The sequence below is a fragment of the Caretta caretta genome, chromosome 5 (genome assembly GCF_965140235.1).
Source record: "Caretta caretta isolate rCarCar2 chromosome 5, rCarCar1.hap1, whole genome shotgun sequence".
Taxonomy (NCBI): Eukaryota; Metazoa; Chordata; order Testudines; family Cheloniidae; genus Caretta; species Caretta caretta.
In genome coordinates, this window is record NC_134210.1 from 20596815 (window position 1) to 20618704 (window position 21890).

General features: G+C 40.2%; 1 protein-coding gene across 4 annotated transcripts in view; it reads left to right on the top strand.

Annotated features, from left to right (window-relative positions):
• The window catches only part of WDR7 (WD repeat domain 7), a 375678-nt gene that overhangs the window by 41415 nt on the left and 312373 nt on the right, over positions 1-21890 (top strand). For all 4 annotated transcript variants that reach the window (XM_048851745.2, XM_075128394.1, XM_048851746.2 and 1 more), the window contains 7 exons: positions 7956-8034; positions 8636-8810; positions 9888-9964; positions 14698-14817; positions 15403-15548; positions 17796-17898; positions 20842-20983. In XM_048851745.2, the coding sequence (XP_048707702.2) occupies positions 7956-8034; positions 8636-8810; positions 9888-9964; positions 14698-14817; positions 15403-15548; positions 17796-17898; positions 20842-20983 (842 nt within the window). The remainder of the gene's footprint in view (positions 1-7955; positions 8035-8635; positions 8811-9887; positions 9965-14697; positions 14818-15402; positions 15549-17795; positions 17899-20841; positions 20984-21890) is intronic.

Below are 21890 nucleotides of genomic sequence, written 5' to 3' on the forward strand. Positions count from 1 at the left end.
CACAGTAAATATAAATCATAATAAAACGAGCATGTATAAGTAGGGGCAAAGCGAGCAGATCGAGGGACGTGATCGTCCCCCTCTATTCAACATTGGTGAGGCCTCATCTGGAGTACTGTGTCCAGTTTTGGGCCCCACACTACAAGAAGGATGTGGATAAATTGGAGAGAGTCCAGCAAAGGGCAACAAAAATGATTAGGGGTCTGGAACACATGAGTTATGAGGAGAGGCTGAGGGAACTGGGATTGTTTAGTCTGCAGAAGAGAAGAATGAGGGGGGATTTGATAGCTGCTTTCAACTATCTGAGAGGTAGTTCCAGGGAGGATGGTTCTAGACTATTCTCAGTGGTGGAAGAGGACAGGACAAGGAGTAATGGTCTCAAGTTGCAGTGGGGGAGGTTTAGGTTGGATATTAGGAAAAACTTTTTCACTAGGAGGGTGGTGAAACACTGGAATGCGTTGCCTAGGGAGGTGGTGGAATCTCCTTCCTTAGAAGTTTTTAAGGTCAGGCTTGACAAAGCCCTGGCTAGGATGATTTAATTGGGTATAGGTCCTGCTTTTGAGCAGGGGGTTGGACTAGATGACCTCCTGAGGTCCCTTCCAACCCTGATATTCTATGATTCTATGAATCAACAATACAATAAATCTCAAAAGCATGTATTAAAGAATACACACCATCAATTCAAAGGAGGTTATAATGGATCACAAATTGAATGAGTCAACAATGGGATTTAGTTGAGAAAAAGGCTAATATTCTGGGGTGTATTAACAGGAGTGTTGTATGAAAGACAAGGGAGGTAAATTGTCCCACTCTGTTCAGCAGAGCTGGATAAACTGGAAAGTGTCCAGAGGAGAACCACAAAAATGAAAAAAGGTTTAGAAAACCTGACCTATGAGGAAAGGTTTAAAAAAAAAAATTTGGCATGTTTAGTCTTGAGAAAAGAAGACTGGAGCGGAGTGGGGGATAAGTCTTCAGATACATTAAAGGCTGTGCTAAAGAGGACTGTGATCAATAATTGTCCATGTCCACTGAAGGTAGGACAAAAATTTTTGGCTTAATATACAGCAAGGGAGACTTAAGTTAGATATGAGTGTTAAAGTGTCTTTGAAATTTATTCCCAAATTTATCCCAAAGGTCCTGTGACACAACTAGCAAAAGGTTCTTTACAAGCAACTCTTGTCTGACCTCAGGGCCTGGCTAGACCTGCAGATGTAGAGCGCTTTGAGTTAAACCAGCCTTCGTAGAGCGCAGTAGGGAAAGTGCTGCAATCTGTCCACACTGACACCTACAAGCGCACTGGTGTGGCCACATTAGCAGCTCTTGCAACATCCACAGAGAGCAATGCATTGTGGTATCTATCCCAACATGCAAGTGGCTGCAACGTGCTTTTCAAAGTGTGGGGGGGTGGAGTGTGACAGGGACTGTGTTGTGTGTATGTGGGGGGAGAGAGAGTGGGTTTTTGGGGGGGGCTGAGAGCATGTCAGCATGCTATCTTGTAAGTTCAGACAGTAGCAGACCTCCTTCCTCCCCGCCTCTCTCACTCACTCACACACACACACACACACACACACACACACACACACACACACAGAGCATTCCACAGTAATGGTTGCTTTGTCTCAGAGCAGATAAGCAGCCTGCTGTCAGAAACTGAGCTTCAAAGGGCATATCCGCATTCCTGCAGTGATTCCAAAACAATGAGAAGAGTGGCCCACTTGACTTAAGGGGATTATGAGATGTTTCCGGAGGCTGATCAGAGTGCAGTAATGCAACACCTCATTCACACTGACGCCTGGGCATTTCAGCAAGGCGCAACAAGCATTAATTTTCTTGCTGAGGTGGAGTACCAGGAGCGCTCTAGCCGTGGAGTCAGAGCGCTCTATGTGCCTTGCCAGCGTGGACGGGTAGTGAGCTAGGGCACCTGGGTCTGCTTTAATGCGCTCTAACTTGCAAGTGTAGCCAAGCCCTCAGAAACTCAGTACTCCAAATATACCACTTTCATGGGGTAGCATGTGAGGTCTCTACTGAAATCTTGTTACTTTTCAATATCGATAGTCATGGCATCATGTGCATATGGATTATATTTAAGTTGTAATGTAACAATGTAAAATTATGCCCTTATGGTCTTGGAGCAAAAGTGAATCCCAGGAAATATCTCTGTGATGGCCCATTCAAGTGGGAGGAATTTGTCATCCCTCCCTGGTTAGCTAATTAAATGTATTGCTCAATTATCTATCTTTGCATCAACTCAGAAAAGTCACTGGAAAACCATCAAAGACAACCTATAAACATCAAAACCACTTGGAAATGAAAAGAAATGATATGTTAGTGAAGGGATCCCCGTCTGTGAATAAAGACAAAAGACTGATTCAGTATATCTCAGGGTGGAGAAAGACACCCTGCATCCACTCACTGAGGAGGTACCGTGATAAGCAAGGGTGCTTCATGAAACCCTAGGTCCTAGCTATTTGGATTTATCAAGAGCTGCAAAAGACTGAATTTGGGGTGACAATCTACTTTATTAGATAGGAAAGGTAGCTATTAATAAAAGTAGGCCCTAGTTTGCTTTTTTTAAAATTTCGTTTTTTATGTAACCATTTGTTTCTGTCCCTCTCACTTGTTTCTATTTGAATCTCTATTTTTTCTTAAATAGATTTTCTTGTGTTGCATTATAAATGCAGTCATGTGCTGTGTATAGCCCACTGCTCCTGTATCAAAGGAAAGCTGGTAGAACAGGGTACGCTGTTCCTTTGGTAATGGAGGATCTGGGATTTCTATGGGTGTCCAGTGATCAGGGGGACGTACTGAAGGGACTCGGCTGGGATGCATCTGTTGTCTATCTGCAGGGCAAAAGGGTATAGCCCAGAGGGGAGTGCTTGTGTGGCTGACAGGCTGATTGTGTTAGGGAGTGAACACCCAGCTAGCACAGATGAAACTCACTCACCCTAGAGACAGATGACAACAAAGTGACTCTCAGCCCTGGGTACCCCCAAGAAGCATCACAAGTGGCCTCTGAATTTCCCCTGTGTTAGACTGTTCACTTGCCCATCTTCTTTGCGAAACCTCACAATAACAGTGATGACAGGAATAGCCACTCTTTGAATGTCCGCAGAGCTTTAGCCTTACAAAGGACAAAGCCCTTTATTCATTTCCATCACCAAGAGCATGCAAGGAGAACCAAAAACTCTCAAATGAACTTTAGGGATATGTTCTCCTTTGCTGTGATCTTATGGAAGCCCCTTCCCCTCTGGGTATTGGAGGGACCTTTTAACGAGAGGCAAAAGCTGTTTCAGTGGCTTCCCGGCAGGGAGTTACCCTCTCGGATGTTGAGCTCCATTCACTCCTTTACTAGGCATTATGCCCTGGTTCAAGCTTGATTGGCGGATGCCTCCTTTGGTTTGGTGATTCTGTGATGCAACATTCTTCCTTGCTCCTTCCTCCACAACGAATACTGCTTGGGAGTCATCGATAGTGAACACCCACAGAGACGAGCACCTGAAGAAGAAATGGAGTTTACTCACCTTATAGTAACTGGATTTCTTCCGGATGTATGGTTCCTATTCCACAACCTGCTCTCCTTCCCCTCTGCTCAGATCCTCACTTGAATTGCAGTGAAATAGGAACTGGAGGGATGTTGGTCCACACTGCCCCTTTTACGTTTGGTTCAGAGCACGAGGAGGTGTAGGACACAAGCACAGATCAACAGACACTGGTGTTAAAATTTTTTTTGGTTTCAGGCACATGGAGTGCATGCACACCCACTCTGAATATCCATAGGGACCACACATCTCGGAAGGTTTTGGTAACTGGAGTTCATTTTTTTTCCTGTTGATTACAGAGTAAGTAGCAAATATTGTTATAAGAAACAAATGTGGGTGGAACTACTATTTGAAAACAGTGAAGGCTGGTGAGTATCCAAGTTTGGGGATTAGTGGTTCTCTTACTTACAGTGGATTCTACTACAGTTTGGCTTACTCTAACACCTCCCCTCCACAATGAAACCAAACCATCATGTGGTGGATGGAAAATAGGCCAGAACCCTCTTCCTCAAGGAAAAGTCACTCGTTACAGTCATGAAATTCTCTCCCAAGGAGAAGCCTAATTTGTTTTTAGGAACAGCAATTTCTTTTTTTTCATATATCTGAAGTAAGCATAAGCCTTTTTTCTTTCAGCTGCTAAATAGAGGCATAACGGCTTTGGGCTCTCAATGTCTCCACTCTGTGGACTTACATTGTGCAGAGATGATCTTGCATTTTCTTTCTCATTCCAGTGGGAAGCTATCTCCTCTAACGGTTGGATCTCCTTTCCCTAGTCTCCAGGTGGTAACTCTTTGAGTTATGCCACCTTTCCTTTTTAGGGCTTGTCTATACCTGAAAATTATTCTAGAATAACGTAAGATGTGAATTTCAAGTGAAATAGTGATTCCAGAGTAACTCCATATGTAGAGAAACCCTTAGTGTTCTCCTTCCTATTTTTTTAGATCAGGAGAGGCTTTTTTCTTCTTCTTCTTCTTCTTCTTCCTGGAAACTGTTGGAAACCTTTTAGAGTCTGTGGACTATGGTCCTAGCCACGGTCAAACAGAGATTTTAAAGGGAATTTACTTGAAATTCTTTGTGGACCTAAAGAGGGAAGCGCCTGATTCTTTTTATATGAAATGGGTGAACAACTTAATGAATTGCAAATATTCCGAACAGAATCCATCAGATCCAGGCTGCCCATCATGGATCACAAAGACCACCTGATTTCATGGCCTTAATGGACCTTACAATGCCTCTTTTTACATCCCTATCACTCCCTTCCACCAAAAGTAACCTGAGGTTTCTACTGGGTGTTAGTATTTCCAATTCAATCTCTTCCATTTGTCTTGGCATCTGCCCTGAGAGTGTTCACAAAGGTCATGTTGGTCACAGCACTAGTCTTTTGTTAAAGGGGTTTTGGAGAATTAATCGTTGGAATGAATGGTTTCTTTGGGTACACAAACATGTTTTAGAAAAAAACCCAGAACTCCAAAGTCCCATCGACTTTGCATATGAGCCATACATTTCAAGGTGTACCTCAATACTAAGCAATATTGCCTCAACCAAATGAACGAGACAAACTCTTTACTCATTAACATTCTGATTTATAGTCAAGAAATGTGGCTAACCAGTTATAGATCTGTTCGTATCAAAATGTGGTAAGGAAATTCTCCTCTTCTGCAGCTGGAATGGTCAGAGTTGTAGCTCTAGGTGACCTCCCAACCTTGAACATAGTGAGCAGAACTGACAGAAATTTGGAATTTCTGTACCATGGGATCTTCCAACACTTCAGCTTTTTTCATTTTGAACTGAAATGAAAAGTAGAAATTTCCCACAAAACAAAGCCTTTGAAAGTATTTCAGTTAGAAGCAATCAAAATGTTTTCTCTTGACTTTGAAATCTTTATGTTAAAGTTTGAGGTTAAATGTTAAATTATAGTAAAAATTGGTGATTGATATTTCAACTGGTAATTTGTAATTGGTTTTCTAAATAGCAATTTGTATGGTGATAAAATGAAAATAAATTTAGAAACAAATAAGTTTTAAATGATCCCTTACAACAAGGTTGAAATGGAATATTATGACCTTATTAAAATGCTTCATTTTGATATTTTTTTTAAATGAAAAACATTCCATTGGAAAACTTTTGATCAGATCTTCTAGTTGGCTCCTCTGTAATTCCATATTCCCATTCTAGTGATGAATTATTAAAATAAAGAACACAGCATTGATCATCCTCTAAGTATTTAGCTGAGTAAGCAAAAATGGTTTTTTGAGGGTCTGCTTATTATATCAAAGAATCCATCAATGCTTCTTTCCATGAAATACTTCATCCAGGTCCAAGCATCCTGTGCTCACCTGCCTGGAAGTTGAGTGGAATTAACCAAGAGAAAAACTACTTCAAAATTATAATACTCACGCTCCTGGTCTGTAAGAAAAATCTCCACTAGATGGTACTTTTTAACTGTTTATTTGGTGGATTCATCTTCAGCACCCTGTAACCATGTTGTCTAGGTGGCGCCCATTTGTAGTTCATCAGTGAATGACTCGACACAGCAGGTCTCTGATGGGCGGGTGTCGCCTCTTTTGGAGCCAATGACTTGGTGCCTTAGCCCTCCCGGTATGGCATACTGGATTTGTACCCCTTCCAGCATGTTAGAGTCCAAAACAAAGGAAAACGTTATACTAAAAATCAGGGTAATCCAAGGATTTGTTGGCAGGTCTCCAGGCTTGTCTGTGCAGTTAGTCTCTCCTTGTCCTGTGCTTAGTCATCCCATCCACCAAATGGCTCATCCGTTGAGCGTGGAACCTTAGATTCTTGGCTAGAACCAGATTTTCCTCATTGAGGAAGCACTAGAGCTTTGTTCTCCTTCCTGGTTAGATCTCAACTGGGCTAGGTCTCCACCTTCTAACTCTCTTCTCCATGCCTAACATTGACTGGCTGCAGATGTAGTGGGGCAGGGTCAGCTGAGTCCACAGGCTTTCCTTAATCCTCTCAGTGCCAGTGTGGCATCTATCTGCCCCATCACATATGCATAGCAGCAACAAGTGATACTTTCATTTTTCAGCAATTTAAAAGCTGTGAAATTACCCTCAGTCTTCACTGCCACATGATTAAAGCACCACTGCTTTTACTGCTTTAAGAAATGGAAAAGGAAAACCTAGTTCTTTAGTCTTAGTATTTAATAGGTGGTCAGAAATAAAGGTTGTTGAAAATATTTGCATGAGAGAAATCGGGAATCCTGGGCTCTACACTGCATCCTACTAAATATTTATTATTATTTGGGACAAGTCTTGGTGCCTCACTTCTTCTTTCTGTTGTAACTAAAAAAATAATGCCAGAGAAGCAGACCTTGCATGGAAGGCTGTGGATTTAAAAAAAAAAAAAAGAGAGCGAGAGATGACTCTGAGAAAGGAAGGGGAATTAAAAGAGGGCTGATTGCTATCTGACCTAAACATTTGGGATGGACTAGATCAGTGGTTCTCAACCAGGGGCTTGTGTACCCCTGGGGATACACAGAGGTCTTCCCAGGAGTACAACTTCTCATCTAGATATTTGCCTAGTTTTACAGTAGGCTACATAAGAAGTCAGTACAAACTAAAATTTTCACATAGACAATGACTTGTTTATGTTGCTCTTTATACTACACGCTGAAGTGTAACTATGCTATTTATATTCCAATTGATTTATTTTATAATAATATAGTAAAAATGAGAAAGTAAGTAATTTTTCAGGAATAGTGTGCTGCACAGGCACGGCTTCCTCTGGGCCCCAGGGGTGTTCAACCCCCTGCTCCACCCCCTTCCCCCAAGTCCCCACCCTCCGCCCTGCCTCTTCCTGCCCCAGGCCACACCTCTGCTCCGCCACAGGCTCCCCTTTCCCCCAAACCTCCACCACACTTCTTTCCACCCCCGCCCCCACCTCTTCCTGCCCAGTTTCACCCCCTCCCCCAAGTGCGCCCCATCCCTGCTCCTCCCCCACCCAGCGTCTCCTGCACGCTGTGAAACAGCTGATCGCAGCGAGTGGGAGGCACTGTGGGGGAGGGGAAGGAGTTGATCGGTGGGCCACTGGCAGACGGGAGGCGCTGAGGGGAGGGGGTAGCTGGCTGCTGGTGGATGCTAAGCCCCACTAATTCTTTTCCGTCGGTGCTCCAGTCCTGGAGCACTCACGGGATCAGCACCTATAGTGTGCTCTGACACTTGTATTTTTATGTCTGATTTTGTAAGTAAGTCGTTTTTAAGTGAGGTGAAACTTGGGGATACGCAAGACAAATCAGACTTCTGAAAGGGGTACAGTAGTCTGGAAAGGTTGAGAGTCACTGGACTCGATAACCCAATATAGCTTTCTTGAAACCAAAATAATTCTGTAACTTGCAAGTCCTTTGAAAAATGAAGTGCATAGGCATGATCAGAGTTACTTACCGTATATGTTTTTTAGGGAGATGTGTCTGTGGGATGTGAATGATGGGAGATGTATAGAATTTACAAAACTCGCCTGCACCCATACTGGAATACAGGTTGGTATAGTATTCATGTAAATGCTAAAATGTTTGGGAAGGCCAGTACTATATTTTATACAGTTGAGGAACTATTTAGCTCCTTTGCTGTAGTCTTGTTGCTGTACTTGTACTGGGCTGTTATCTTCACAAGTTCAATTATGCCAGTTTATAAAATATATTTCTATGTTGTCACATGCCCTAGAAATGTGTTGCATTTCAGCTTTTGAAAAAATGTCAAGAATTAATTTACAGTGATCATATTTATCATCAGGCAAGTAGCACTGCTCCCCACAGAGACCAGCTGGAATGTAAATATAATTGAAGCCAAATATTTGGTCAGCCAGTTCTGAAATTTTTAAAATATCTGGTTATGTGATGTAATACCACAATGTGTTTTGGGGCATAAGGGGGTGTGGATTTAAAAACAAACAAACAAATTGTAAATACCTGGCTGGCTCTGCTAGTTAATCAAGGAATTCTAATTTATCAAAATAATTTATGAAAATAGAAAATAATTGTAATACGCAAATAACACCATAGAGATCAAAAACCTATAATTAGATTGTGATTTAAAAAATATTAACTGATTTCTTAAGGGACTGTGTTCTCTTTACAACAGTTCTACCAGTTCACAGTTGGGACTCAGCGTGAAGGCAGGCTACTGTGTCATGGTCATTACCCAGAAATTCTTGTTGTGGATGCTACCAGTCTCGAGGTTCTTTATTCCTTAGTGTCAAAGATTTCTCCCGACTGGATCAGCTCCATGAGTATTATTCGATCCCATAGAACACAAGGTAATGAGAAGTTGTTTGGGTTTATTGTACTTTTCTTTAAGTAAGAAAAACAGCTACTTTTTGGTCTAGTCTCCTGGCAAAGTCTAGACTGGAATGATGTCACTTCATGTTGAAATCACACATGTTTTCAAATCTTTCTTCCATTTGAAGGATTAAGGCTATCTTTGCCAGAAATTGTTAAGTTCTAACCTTTTAAAAAATACAAGTGGGAGAATTTGGTGTCGGTGAAAAGTACAGGCTTAGCCTTTGATACTGCAGTTTTTTGGCGGTTTTAGGTTGTTGTGTTTTTTGTTTTTTTTTTTTGTTAATCTACAGAATAAGAATTACTGTTCAGACACTGGCTTTGTATATTGGCCTCAACTGTAATTTAGAGCAGTCGCTTCTAGGAATGGTAGTGTAGTTCAGTCTCCATACGTATTCAGGTTTCAGAGTAGCAGCCGTGTTAGTCTGTATTCACAAAAGAAAAGGAGTACTTGTGGCACCTTAGAGACTAACCAATTTATTTGACCATAAGCTTTTGTGAGCTACAGCTCACTTCATCGGATGCATTCAGTGGAAAATTATGCTCAAATAAATTGGTTAGTCTCTAAGGTGCCACTAGTACTCCTTTTCTTCATATGTATTCAGTAAATCGTTACTACTGTGTAACCTGGCCCTCTGCATGAGTCTATCCATACCCCACAGAGGGAGACCCAACCCTAAAGAGCTCATGTGATCACATCTGCACAATCTACTTGGAGTGGAGTCTTATTTTGACATCTAAAGTAGGCAGAGCCTTGGCTCGTGTGCAGAGCTTGGGAGAGTGCCACTCCGTCATTGTTTTTTCTCCCCAGTTTGAGCTCTGCGTATGTATGCAGAGAATTCTTCACTCCCACAAAGCAAAAGAACAAATGGGAAATTAGTGCATTGGTTTCTTTGCGTGTAGTTTGCCAGTTCTAATTTATCCATTTGAATTTGGAACAAGCATTTCATGAATTTATTAAAAACTTTTAGCATATTTTTGTTGTTTGTAATCTCTTGTTCAACATATCCTTCATTTTATTGTAACTTCTTTTCTGCCCCTCTTTCACCCACCAGAGGATACTGTCGTAGCAGTTTCAGTGACTGGTATTCTGAAAGTGTGGATTGTAACTTCTGATGTTAGTCGCATGCAGGTAAGCAGAGGAGTTTCTGAATCTGAATTCTTCCTTCACTGTCAAACATTACATGGGGCATGAACAAGGCTGTGCATTTTCTATTGTGGGCCACTCTCGGTATGTTCTCTGTGTTGAGTCCCATAATTTTTCCCTCTTGAGTATTGTTGAAAAGAAACATTCTTTTGTTCAGCATCTTTTGTGTGATCCTCCAGCTGCCCAAGAGCCATAATAATTGACCTCTCCTCTGCCTTCCAAAAAGAGGCTCCTTATTGTCTAAATTCTCCCTTAGCTCAGCTGCAAACTCTTCAGAGATGTAATTTTTCAATTGTCCATGTCTCATGCCGGCTTCTTAGAGGTCTGACTCTTAAAGTTAAGTCCAGAGAGATTCTAGTGCTAAGTCTGTCATGGTATTTGGTGATTTTAAAATTACTTGTACTGCAAGGAAATTACAACCAGCTTTGCAGGATGAAGGTGGGGCTTTAAATATTGATGCATGCATACTTTTCACTTTACTTTCTTTCTTTCTCTCCATTCTCCCCAAGCCCTCTTTCTTTCACCAATAATGAATTCTTCTTGTGCATTTTTACAGAATTTCCAATGGGGATGTGGAAAAGTAGAATCAGAAGGCAAACTTTCAGAGATCATAGTTATTATAGTAGCTCTTCTAGTGGATTTCTAGTGGAGATTGAGGTCTCATTGTGTATACAACAGCACCTAGCACATAATAAGAGACAATCCCTGCTTCAAGGAGTTTGCAGTCTAAATAGATGTGGGAGACAGACAGGAAGTTTTATTATCCCTATTATGCATATGGAGTAACTGAGGTACAGAGAGATTTAAGTGACCTACCTGAGGTGCACAGGAAATCTGTGTCAGATCTGGGAAACTAACCCAAATCTCTTGCCTTCCAGAACTGTGCCTTAACCTCAATACCATCCTTTTCTTTAGTGTTAACTCCCCTACCCCACCTCATTCTGAACCTTGCATGATATACTTTGTAAGTGACTTAAAAAAACCCTCTGAGAGGATCGCAGAGAGAGTTTTGGTAAGTGAAGATTTCCATGTACCATGCAGAGCAGCAGATAGAATTTGCATAAATTTCCACTTTTACATAGAGAGCTATAAATCCTCAATATGATAGTCTGCTATTCCTGCCCTCCTGTACTGTCAGCATCTGAATTGGTGCCAGTCGGTAAAATAAAGAATCTTTCTCTAAAAGGGTGTGTAAGACTTTTAGGAGACTACTAGCATTTTAGCTGCCCACAGGAGATTCATATGTTGCGTATATCAAAGCTAAACATCTGCAAAATTTTCCCTCGGTGTAAATCTTTACAGCTAATTTAGATTTTGTTGCTTTAATTTAGAAGGCTGCATCTGCTCTTGAATATTAAGGGGACACCAATTATCTTTATTATGTATAAGATCAAATCTAAATGATGACTTCAAATAGCTGAGTTACTCACTTGAGCAAACAATTCTGAGACCTATTTTGGAAACTACAAAAAGGGATTGTGTGTCTATTGGTTGAAAAAGAGAGCAGTTACTTGATCCTTGTTCGTCCTCTGTGGCAGAGACTGGAAAAAATGGGGAACTCCTTTTTCTACTGTTTCACTTCCTGAAATAGCCAGAGTATTCTCTGGAATAATTTGGCATGTTCTAAATTAAGAAACACTAGTTGTATCAAAGTCTTCCTTAAAAACAATGTTAAAATGTTAAAAATTTCCAGTTGCAAGGGACCTGGGCTGCTTTGGAAAGATGTGGACAGCAAAGAGGTAATCAAACCACATAAAATACTTTGTCGTCCAATTTTTCTTACAAACATGCTGGGCTCCTTGAAAGAGTGCAGCTTGAAGTTAAAACAATATCCATCTTATTCAGTTAGGCTCAGCTGACTGTCTACAGGCGAGGTCACTCGACAGCATCAGAACTAAATAGAAAACACTAATCTGTCCTGCAGAGGAATTTGTTATGCTTACCAGTGACAGAATAGGTTACCACAAGCTCTTGCAGATCTTTTTATTCTCTTAGTGTCATAAGAACTCTGAAAAGTTTTTTGGCTCTTCTTGGGAGATGGTCATCCGGCCTTTTATGAAACACTTTTCTGTTTCTTATTACATGCACATTGGGCATGTCTACACTGTGATTTAAAACCTGCAACAGCAAGACTCCTACAAACTTGTAGTGTTATGGCACTAAAAACAGCTGTGTAGATATTGTGGCTCAGGCTCTGAAGCCCACCCCTCCAAACTTGAGCCCGAATGACTGCAGCTGTTTTTACTGCTGTGGCTTGAGCCTGAATCTGTTGGAGACTCATTGCCCTGGATTTTAAAATGCAGTGTAGAAATATCTACTTTTGTCTTATTAAACTCCATTTTGAATGATAAATTTAAATGTAAGGCGATTTTTAAGATTTCAATATAGAAAAAATATATATTATAAGACAAGTACAGTTATTGATGTGTAATCTTTGCTTACTGTCTATCTTTCTGAGATACTTAAGACCCCCACATTATCTGAGCACTTCATGATATTCGTTGTGTTTTATACAACACCCATGTAGGCAGCCAAACATTATCATTTTAAATATGGGGGAACAGGAGCAAGAGAGACTGTGAGTAGCTCATGGTCACACAGGAACTGAGGTCCTTTGAGTCTCATGTTAGAGTCCTAACCACTGAACAGTCCTTCCTCTTTTGTTCCTTAAATTAGATCCAGTTTTTTGTGGGTGAGGAGGCTGATGTCATTGGCTAGAGGCAGGGAATTTCACAAACAGGTCATTGTATAAGCTTCTTATTCTTCTCCCCAACAATGCTCCGCATGCACCCCTTCTACTGTTTCAATTCAGGGTCTTTTCTAATCACACTGCCAATCATAACAAAATATAGTAGATTTTATGATTGGAACTACGGGAGGAGCAGATCACCAAACTGCTTTGGTGTCCTAAGGTGCACAAAAACACAAATGACTGAGGTAAAATGCTAGGAAATCAGGTAGCTGTCTACTAGCTGTCTTGCCCCCCCACCCCACTTCTTCTCTCCCCGCTCCCCCCCTTTCTTGCTTCCCTTTTCAGTTTAAGTCATAAGTTTTTATTATTAATGGAGGGTAAAATGTTTGAGTGCCTACCTAGGATGTAGGCTTTTAAGTAATTTAGGCACTCTTGAACACTTTACCTAGATTTTCTTGGTAACTGACTAAACAGTGGTTCTCAAACTTTATCATGTGGATCATTTATGATGAGATCTTCTTATGAGCACTTCTCCCAATCCTGAATTCACCCTTTGCCTCTGGTAGCTCTAATACTCATTGATGTGAAAGGGGTCAAATTTAAAATAAACTCATTTGACATATTTCAGAGGAACAGCCGTGTTAGTCTGTATTTGCAAAAAGAAAAGGAGAACTTGTGGCACCTTAGAGACTAACCAATTTATTTGAGCATGAGCTTTCGTGAGCTACAGCTCACTTCATCATACATTATACATACATAATTATACATACATCATTCATTATACATCTGATGAAGTGAGCTGTAGCTCACGAAAGCTCATGCTCAAATAAATTGGTTAGTCTCTAAGGTGCCACAAGTTCTCCTTTTCATTTGACATAGGGCTTTTAGTTTACTATAACTCAGTCTCCACTTGTTGTCTGCAGCCCTCACTTCTGTAATCTGTACATGCTGTAGGAAGGAGAGGGCCTGAAACATAAGGCCTTGTATTAAGCGGCCTGGTATGAGCCCTGGGGCCTGGGCTAAAGTAATGGTAAAAACTTGCTAATCTAAAGCAAAGTTAAGTTATGAGCAAGAGGCAGGCCCTGCTCACAGAATCTGGTAAGAACAAGGCTGATATCGCAGAAACACACATTCCTAAGTAGTGCTAGGCATAAGAATATATCATAGAATCTTAGAATATCAGGGTTGGAAGGGACCTCAGGAGGTCATCTAGTCCAACCCCCTGCTCAAAGCAGGATCAATCCCCAATTAAATCAATTAAATACAAACACATTCCAGAAAGGTGGTACTAGAACACCTCAATACCAGCACATTCCCCAAAGATAACAGGAACACACTGACCCATCCTAAACATAAGGTCAGGATGACAGCATGATGAATAGAAATGTTTTGATCAAACCAACATGTACAAAGTAATGGGTGGCACCCAGATATGTCGGGGGGGGGGGGGGGGGAACCTAGATATGTCAGGGTAATATGTAATTTGTTTGTAACTGTGTATAAAGATGTAAAGATAAACCTGGCCGGGCCCCTCCGCTACTAAACCAAGTCTTGTGGTCTTATTGGGCGGTTCGCTTGAGGTCGGCTGTGCCAGTATCTGTGCAGAGCTGGGACGGCATTCGGAGGGAACGCACAGGCAGCCGAACATCTGATGACACTCGCCACTTCATAATTTTTGGGTTGCTCTTCTGTATACTTCCAACCCCTTTAGTTTTGGCAGTCTGCAAATTTGATCCTGATTGAATTTTCACCAAAGAAATATTTGACAGAGTAAAACATGTTGCATCCACATGGCATACAAAGATGTATGGGTGTATCTTGGGCTATATCACAGGAAATGTCCTTGCTTGAAGCTTGATAAATGTTTTGCTGTTGTGACAGAAGATTTTCTGTGAGACCCCCCTAAAATGCTCCTTAGACCCGTTCAGAGGTCCAGAGAGCATAATTTGAGAACTGTGGCACAAAGCAGAACAGTTTTTGGTATCATAGGGTTGAATAAAGGTAACTTTCTTTCTTTCTCTTTTAGGATACAGAACCAGTATTTGAGGAGGAGTCTAAACCAATTTACTGTCAAAACTGCCAAAGCATTTCTTTCTGTGCATTTACCCAACGATCACTTTTGGTAGTGTGCTCCAAATACTGGAGGGTAAGGATAACCAGTTAAGTAAAAAAAACTGGCTTTTTCTTAGCAATAGAGGCTGGTTTAATAAAACTGTCAGTGAGACATAGGGAAAGATGCTTGGGAAAGTGTTTATAAATCAACTAGAGCTCTGAGTTCTTTGAGTATTTAGTCTATTTCAAGTATATTGGCTCACAGCATTGGGAGTATATTGCGTTCATGCTTTGGACATTATTTAAAAAATAGATGAAAACGCCTTTTTGAAGGCTAAATAGTTGATATGGTTTTGTTTTATGCAGACAAAAATCTGCAAAATCTAAATGGAAAGCATGCTATGCCATACCATATTTGTAATGTGTATCAAAGGATTGCAAACATGATACAGACATTGTAAGTTCTATAACAAATTTATTTTCTTGGCTATTTTATGGAATTTAGTATGTATTAAGTATCTTAAGTAATTGTTGCCATAGGTAATAGAATTGAATGTTCCTTAAAACTAAATATGTGGAGGTATTAAATTATTAGCTATCCAAACATTTAAAATATGAACATGTAATGATAAACAAATAGACCTTTTTTTTTTTTTTGTTTAATTTTGCTTACTTCTAGGTTTTTGATGCTGGAGATTATTCCTTGTTATGTTCAGTTCCCAGTGAAAATGGACAAACGTGGACTGGCGGTGACTTTGTATCAGCTGATAAAGTGATCATATGGACAGAAGATGGACAAAGTTTTATTTACAAACTACCAGCCAGGTACTCAGAATTTTAAATAATGGAGCACGTATGTGGTATCAGGTAAAACTGAGATGTGGAACAAAAATAAAATGTTGAATCTGATTGGTTTGTTTGATTCCTAAATCAGACTGATGTTGTAGAAACTAAAATGCCACTAACATACCTTAAAATTTGTGTATCCCCAAAATGATGTACCTTAATTTTGTGGTACATACCAAACAATACTAGGTAATAATAAAGTCAAAGCTTGAGACACATATTTTCCATCATTACAATGATCCTTTCTGATTAGTTATTGCTGACATTGGAGAATATGTGGTGTTACTGGGTTTGCTTTTCCCTTGAAGATGTGCCATGAACAAGTTAAAATGTTTTGCTGAATCAGGAACACATCAAGGGAAGAAATATTATTTGTGCTATGTTAATTAGGATCAACAGGATGTTGTTACAGTAAGTTAAGTGTAGTATTTCAACCTTTAAAAGGTTAACTTACAGAGCATTACTTGTTCTTGTACACACAAAAGGTAAAAGATCAGACTTGGTGGATTTTTAAAGTATGTTTCATCAAAGATACTTTATTTAATGTTAATCAGACCCTTGTCTTTACTTCCTGGTTATGATTGGTTTCTGCTGAACTCATTGTTATCAGAACCACCTCAACTGGGAATGCCTAAATTGTATGCTGCTGATCAACTTGAATGGTGTGTGAGTTCCAAATTAATGGGTTAAAGATAAGGAATAGAACTAAACTAAACTCTTTAAGGTTGGAGCCTTTGGTGCCATTACAGATAATTTAGTTTAGTGGAGGACTGTGAATGACACAATTAGTGATAGAATTAAAAACTTGAGCTAATTATTTTATTTTAAATAAAGTAAACAGGTATTGCAGTATAATGATACACTGCATTTATACCATATTCCAAGATGAAAAGGTGCATCCGGGGTAATCAGTCCCTGGTTGAGAAGAACGGGCATGTAATCCTTTCTTTAATGGTACCTTGATGGCCAATGAATGTGCTAACCTAAAATTAATGTGCTACCATTTTTATAATCAATTATAATAATACCCCTTTATAAATTAAACCCACCTTTTACCATATCTATATTTCCACCACCATGATTAAATATTTTCTACTTTATCATAGGCTATTTCACATGAAATGTCCTCTTAATTAACATCTCTGTAAATATCGTTCCAGTAATTATCAGTACATATAACATTCTTCCAAAACATACACATTTTGCCTAGAGCATTTGTTAAAACCAAAACATGTTTACCACATGACCTGGCCTACCTTACCTTTAACTTGACTCAGAATTGTCTGCTTCACTCATATTTTATTATCTTCAAGCCCAAATTTAGGCCCAAAAACATATTCTCTACTTACATTTCAGCACATTGGTATAAGCAAACATCATCACTGTAGGCTACACTCTTTCTCAACTCTATTTGCATGAAATTCTTGCTGAGTCTGTAGCCAGTGCAAAATTGTTTTATGCTTCCTCTCAATCTGAGCTAGAAAATTGTCTTTAAATATAGTATCTGTAGCCACTTGAAATTTTAATTTTTTTAATTGTTCTCAATTATATATAGTCTTCTGACTGGACAACTGTATTTGTCTGGGGAGCATGTCTCTTCATAATGTATAAACTCTTACGTTTTGTATGCAGAATCTAATCAGGATCAATAGAATTCTGTGTGGAGTTCAAAGTGTTAGTTTAAACCTGTAAAGCCCTGACTGGTTTGGGATAAGATTATCTGAGAGCATATCTCTCTCCACACCATATACTGCCACAGCAGAGATCAGCAGAAGGGCTTGAGCTAGAGCTCCCTCAATATAAACAGGAGGGAGCTGCTGGCAGGACGCTTTGTGAGGAATCCTTGGTTTGGGCACTTGCTCCTCCCCGTCCTTGGTCCAACAGAGACTAGATTGAACCTTCCAGGTCCACTGCAAAGCTCCTCCTCTTTCTTTACTAATGCTATTGAGGTGGAAGTAGACTAAGCTGGATACATTTATGGGTAGCCCTCTGTTTATATCGTGATTTTTAGTTTACGTGAAATAAACTAGACAACTGAATGGGGATCTGTATAGTTATATATTGAAAAATTGACAAAATGAACAAATATAACGTATCGGAAACACTGATTTTTTTAAAGTATTTTTTTGTTTGCAAATTCTGCATTTAAACAGTGACACAGTAATAGATTCTTAATAATGTAAGGGTTCTAAATTGGTGTCTTTTGTTGTTCTGTGTTAAACTCAGTTGCCTACCAGCTAGTGATACGTTTCGCAGTGATGTGGGAAAACCTGTTGAAAATTTAATTCCTCCTTTACTGTACAGTGTATTGGACCGAGCAGATAAACAGGTAAAACACATTCCTTGTCTTGCGGATTACGCTGTGCATATTTTTATACATAAAACTTGCTCAAAAACATTATAAGCTGTCTATTTCTTCTCTTGAGTTACAGTCAGCATTTTCAGAGAATAACTGACTTTTTAAAGTGTAAATTCATTTGGCTTAGTTTCCTTCTCCCCTAGTATTTCATGAGTTTGCATGGTTTTTTATTTATTTATTTATTTAAAACATGAATGTCATGATTAGCACTGCACAGAGAAGATCAGTTTGTTTTCAGTTCTGCAGACATCCTCACTCTAATGTATTGGTACATCTGCCAAACAATTTAGATATCATTTTTCCTTTTTTTTCAGTGAGTATCGTTAGATGGTATCCTCCAATAATAATCTTCTAGGTCAGGCATGTCATACTTATTCTGAGCCTGAATTACCCATTTGGGTAGAGTCCATGGCGTGTGAGGAGGGGGAAAAACTAACTAGCAAGGAGGCAAGTTTCACAGTCTTGTCTAACTGCGACTGGAAAATGAGTCTCAGTAGCTAAGGAGGTGCTAAGTATTACATTTACACAAATCTAAGGGTTTTTAAAAAGGTTAAATTCATTTATGAGCCTTCTTGCCTCTGTCCATTAACTTGGGTTGCCATTTATTCCCCTCTATGACCATCCTCACCAACACTTTTTTGAATTTTTCCCTCCTTTTTCTCCATCTCTTGCTCCAATTTGGACATTTTCCTTTCTCCCATCCCCTGTCACACCATTTGGAGGGTCTTTTGTACCATTCTCCCTCCCCACATACACACAATTTGTGGGTCCCCCCTCTCCTGTGTTATCTCCTCACTCTTTTGGGATTCTTCCCTCCCACTCCCTTGATGCCCCAGACCCCTGTTTGGTGGAGGAAGCAGCAGAGAAAGAGACACCGATGATACAAATTTTTAATGATACTAAGGGGTTTTTCTTTTTAAAATATATAAATAAATACACACATAGTAAGATGTCTAAGCAATCTCAGATTACTCTACACTCATGTTACTGCAGCATATAACCACTTTCCCTTTGTATGTATTCTTTGGTTGTTCATTTTTTTTTTATTTTTGTAGTTTGTCCCTTTTATGCTACTGTTGTATTAGGCTGAAGAGCTTAGTTCTGTACGATTTAAATAAAACAGTCATCTGGAAGATGTTGCCTTTTGAATGCTGAAACCTAAGTAAAGTAAAAAGCTTTGTTTTCCAGCATGTTGGGAGGATCGGTGTGTGTGTGTGTGTGGTGGGGGGGTGCCAGTTAGTCAAAAATTCTGGTTAACTCAGAGTTATAGTTACCAATGAAGGAAGGGAGTTTGGATGCAGGAGGGGACTCGGGGCAGGGGGTTGGGGCACAGGAGGGGTTTTGGGGTGCTGGATCCAGGTGGCGCTCACCTTGGGCAGCTCCCTGGAAGCAGCGACATGTCCTTGTTGCTCCTAGGCTGAGGCGCGGCCAGATGGTTCTCCGTGCTGCCTCCGCCTGCAGGCACCACTCCCGCAGCTCCCATTGGCTGCAGTTCCCGGCTAGTGGGAACTGTGGAGCCAGCACTCAGGGCGGGGCGAGGTGGGGGCAGTGCACGGAGCGCCTCTGCCGAGGAGCAGCAGGGATGTCACCGCTTCTAGGGATCCATGTGGAGCCAGGTAGGGAGCCTGCTGGCCCTGCATCAACTGGACTTTTAATGGATATCAGAAATGCTGGTTTCTAGAGCTTTTTGGTTGGTAAAGGGCCGGATAACACAGCTTTTACTGTGTCACTGCAATATAATGCAATGAGGTGGAAAAAGGTCAGTACAGTTTTTGGGCTTTGTACCTCAGAGGTTTTGTGCCAAAGAGTGATGAATCATTAGCAGAAAGATCTAGACAAACTGAGGGGACTGTAGAGAAAGTAACAAAAATGATTGAAGAGCTGAAGGGATTTATGTGGAATCTGAGAAAAGACTGGATGTGTGAAGTATATACTCTGTAGCTTGGCTAAGCAGCTGTTAAAGTGACAAATATTTGAGGGGTATGTGGAAATATATAGTATGGTGCAAGGGATACCTAACGGAATTGGACTGAAATTAAGAAAAGGTAAACTTTGGGTAAATATTGGGTAAAACTAATTGAGTGATATTTATAAGACACTCTGGAATAGTTTCCTCAGGGAAATAATGGAATCCTTTTCTTATTTAAAATAATACTAGGCAAAGTGCTAGAGAGGATATTATTGGGAACAATCCTGCACTGGCAGAGATATGGACGAAGATAACCTAATGTATCTTTCTTCTCTATTTTCTGTAATGGAACTTACAGTAGATTTTGAACATCAGGCAACTGCACTTCAAAAGGGATAGAGTTTCAAAAGTGCTCAGTACCTGGCAGCTGTCAGTGAGGTGCTGAAATGGGAGATGAGTTCTTTTGGAAGACTAGACATAAAAATATATCGCTATTGTATAACTTGAAATTGATGGCCTTTTTGGCACTGTAAACACTGAGATGCTTAAAATATTCATAGATATGCATAAGTTAAAAAGAATAACTTGGTCACAAGGTAGTTTTTAGGAATATACTTTTTTTAATTTAGCCATAATTTTGTCCCAGCAGAAGAGATTGAAACCTTTCCTGATCGTTTTATTATCGGACACTAATTAATTAATTCTGTATTCTGTTTGTGTTTCAGATCTTATTACTGTTAACTTTCACCATTTCAAATCACACCTTTCAGTCTTCTGTTGCAATTAAAATGTCTATTATAAAATTTTACCTGATATATTTTGTTTATAACATGCTCTGTAATTAGTCATGCTTTTGTTTTGCTACGTGTTACTTTTTTTCCCATTCTTGTTTGTCTTTAAAAGGTATAGCAGGAATAGAGAAGGTTATGCAAGGGAAGTTACTGTCAAGATTAGGAACCAGCTATATGCATCTGAAATTGTTCTAATATGACTTTATTTTACAGCTGCTAATCTGTCCCCCTGTTACTCGATTCTTCTATGGACGCAGGGAGTGTTTCCATAAACTTCTAATCCAGGGAGACTCTTCAGGGAGACTGTGTATTTGGAGTGTGCCAGATACACTTGAACTGCAAGACAACACAGAAGGTAGCATTAACTAAAACATAGTGACTTGCTGCCAAAACTTTTTAACAAGTTGCTCCCTTTTTTTTTGGCTCATTTGGTTATATGTGTGACGTTCCCTGGGTGAACGTGCTTCCTCTTCTCCTCTAACTCCATTAATTTCATATGCTTTTCAGCCTTCTAACATAACACCATCCTCAGTGGTGTGTGATATAAGAGCCTGATTAGAACCATTCCTTCCACTCCTACTCTTCTGCAAGCTTCTTCAGGTGGTGGATTGGGTGAGGGAACAAATCTCTCTGGTTAGTGTGAGTAGGGGCAGGTACGGGAATGAGGTGGAGGGGAAGTCTCTTTTCTGGCCTGGATGTCCTTTAGGCTCTTTTTCTGTACTGGCTCTGGGCAGGCCCTGTTGGGGAGGGAGGCAGCATCTGTGGGACTTCAGCTCTGTGCTGCAGTGGCTTAGTACTATCTCTTGTTAAAGCAGATGGGTGGTTGCAGGAAGACTAGGTGGTATGTCTCCCTGTGCTACTGGCAGCTTCAGTGAGGGTGGCAGAAGAGGAGTTCTCCTTGCAGTAGCTGCTGTTGCTGTGGTAAAGCTTACATAAAATTTGTGGAGAGAGGGTTGGTGGGGGGGAGAAGGAAGGAATATTTAGGTTTTACCAGTCTTCTGCTCAAAAAGTAAAACCCAGCTGCTTGTTCTTTTTGACCCTAGTAACTGGTTTACTTCTGTTTTTATGTATTTAAAGCTGTAATTCAGAAGAAAAATGGCTACAATTTTTTCTTTTAAATTTTAAAGCTGAGATTTTCGTTCATAGAGACCACAAGGTGGCTGTTATCTGGAGGCTCACACAAACCGCCTCCTGCATATCATTCCCAGTGTGCTTAGTGGAACACCTCTGTACCAGCACCCAATACTTCTATTTTCAGTTCG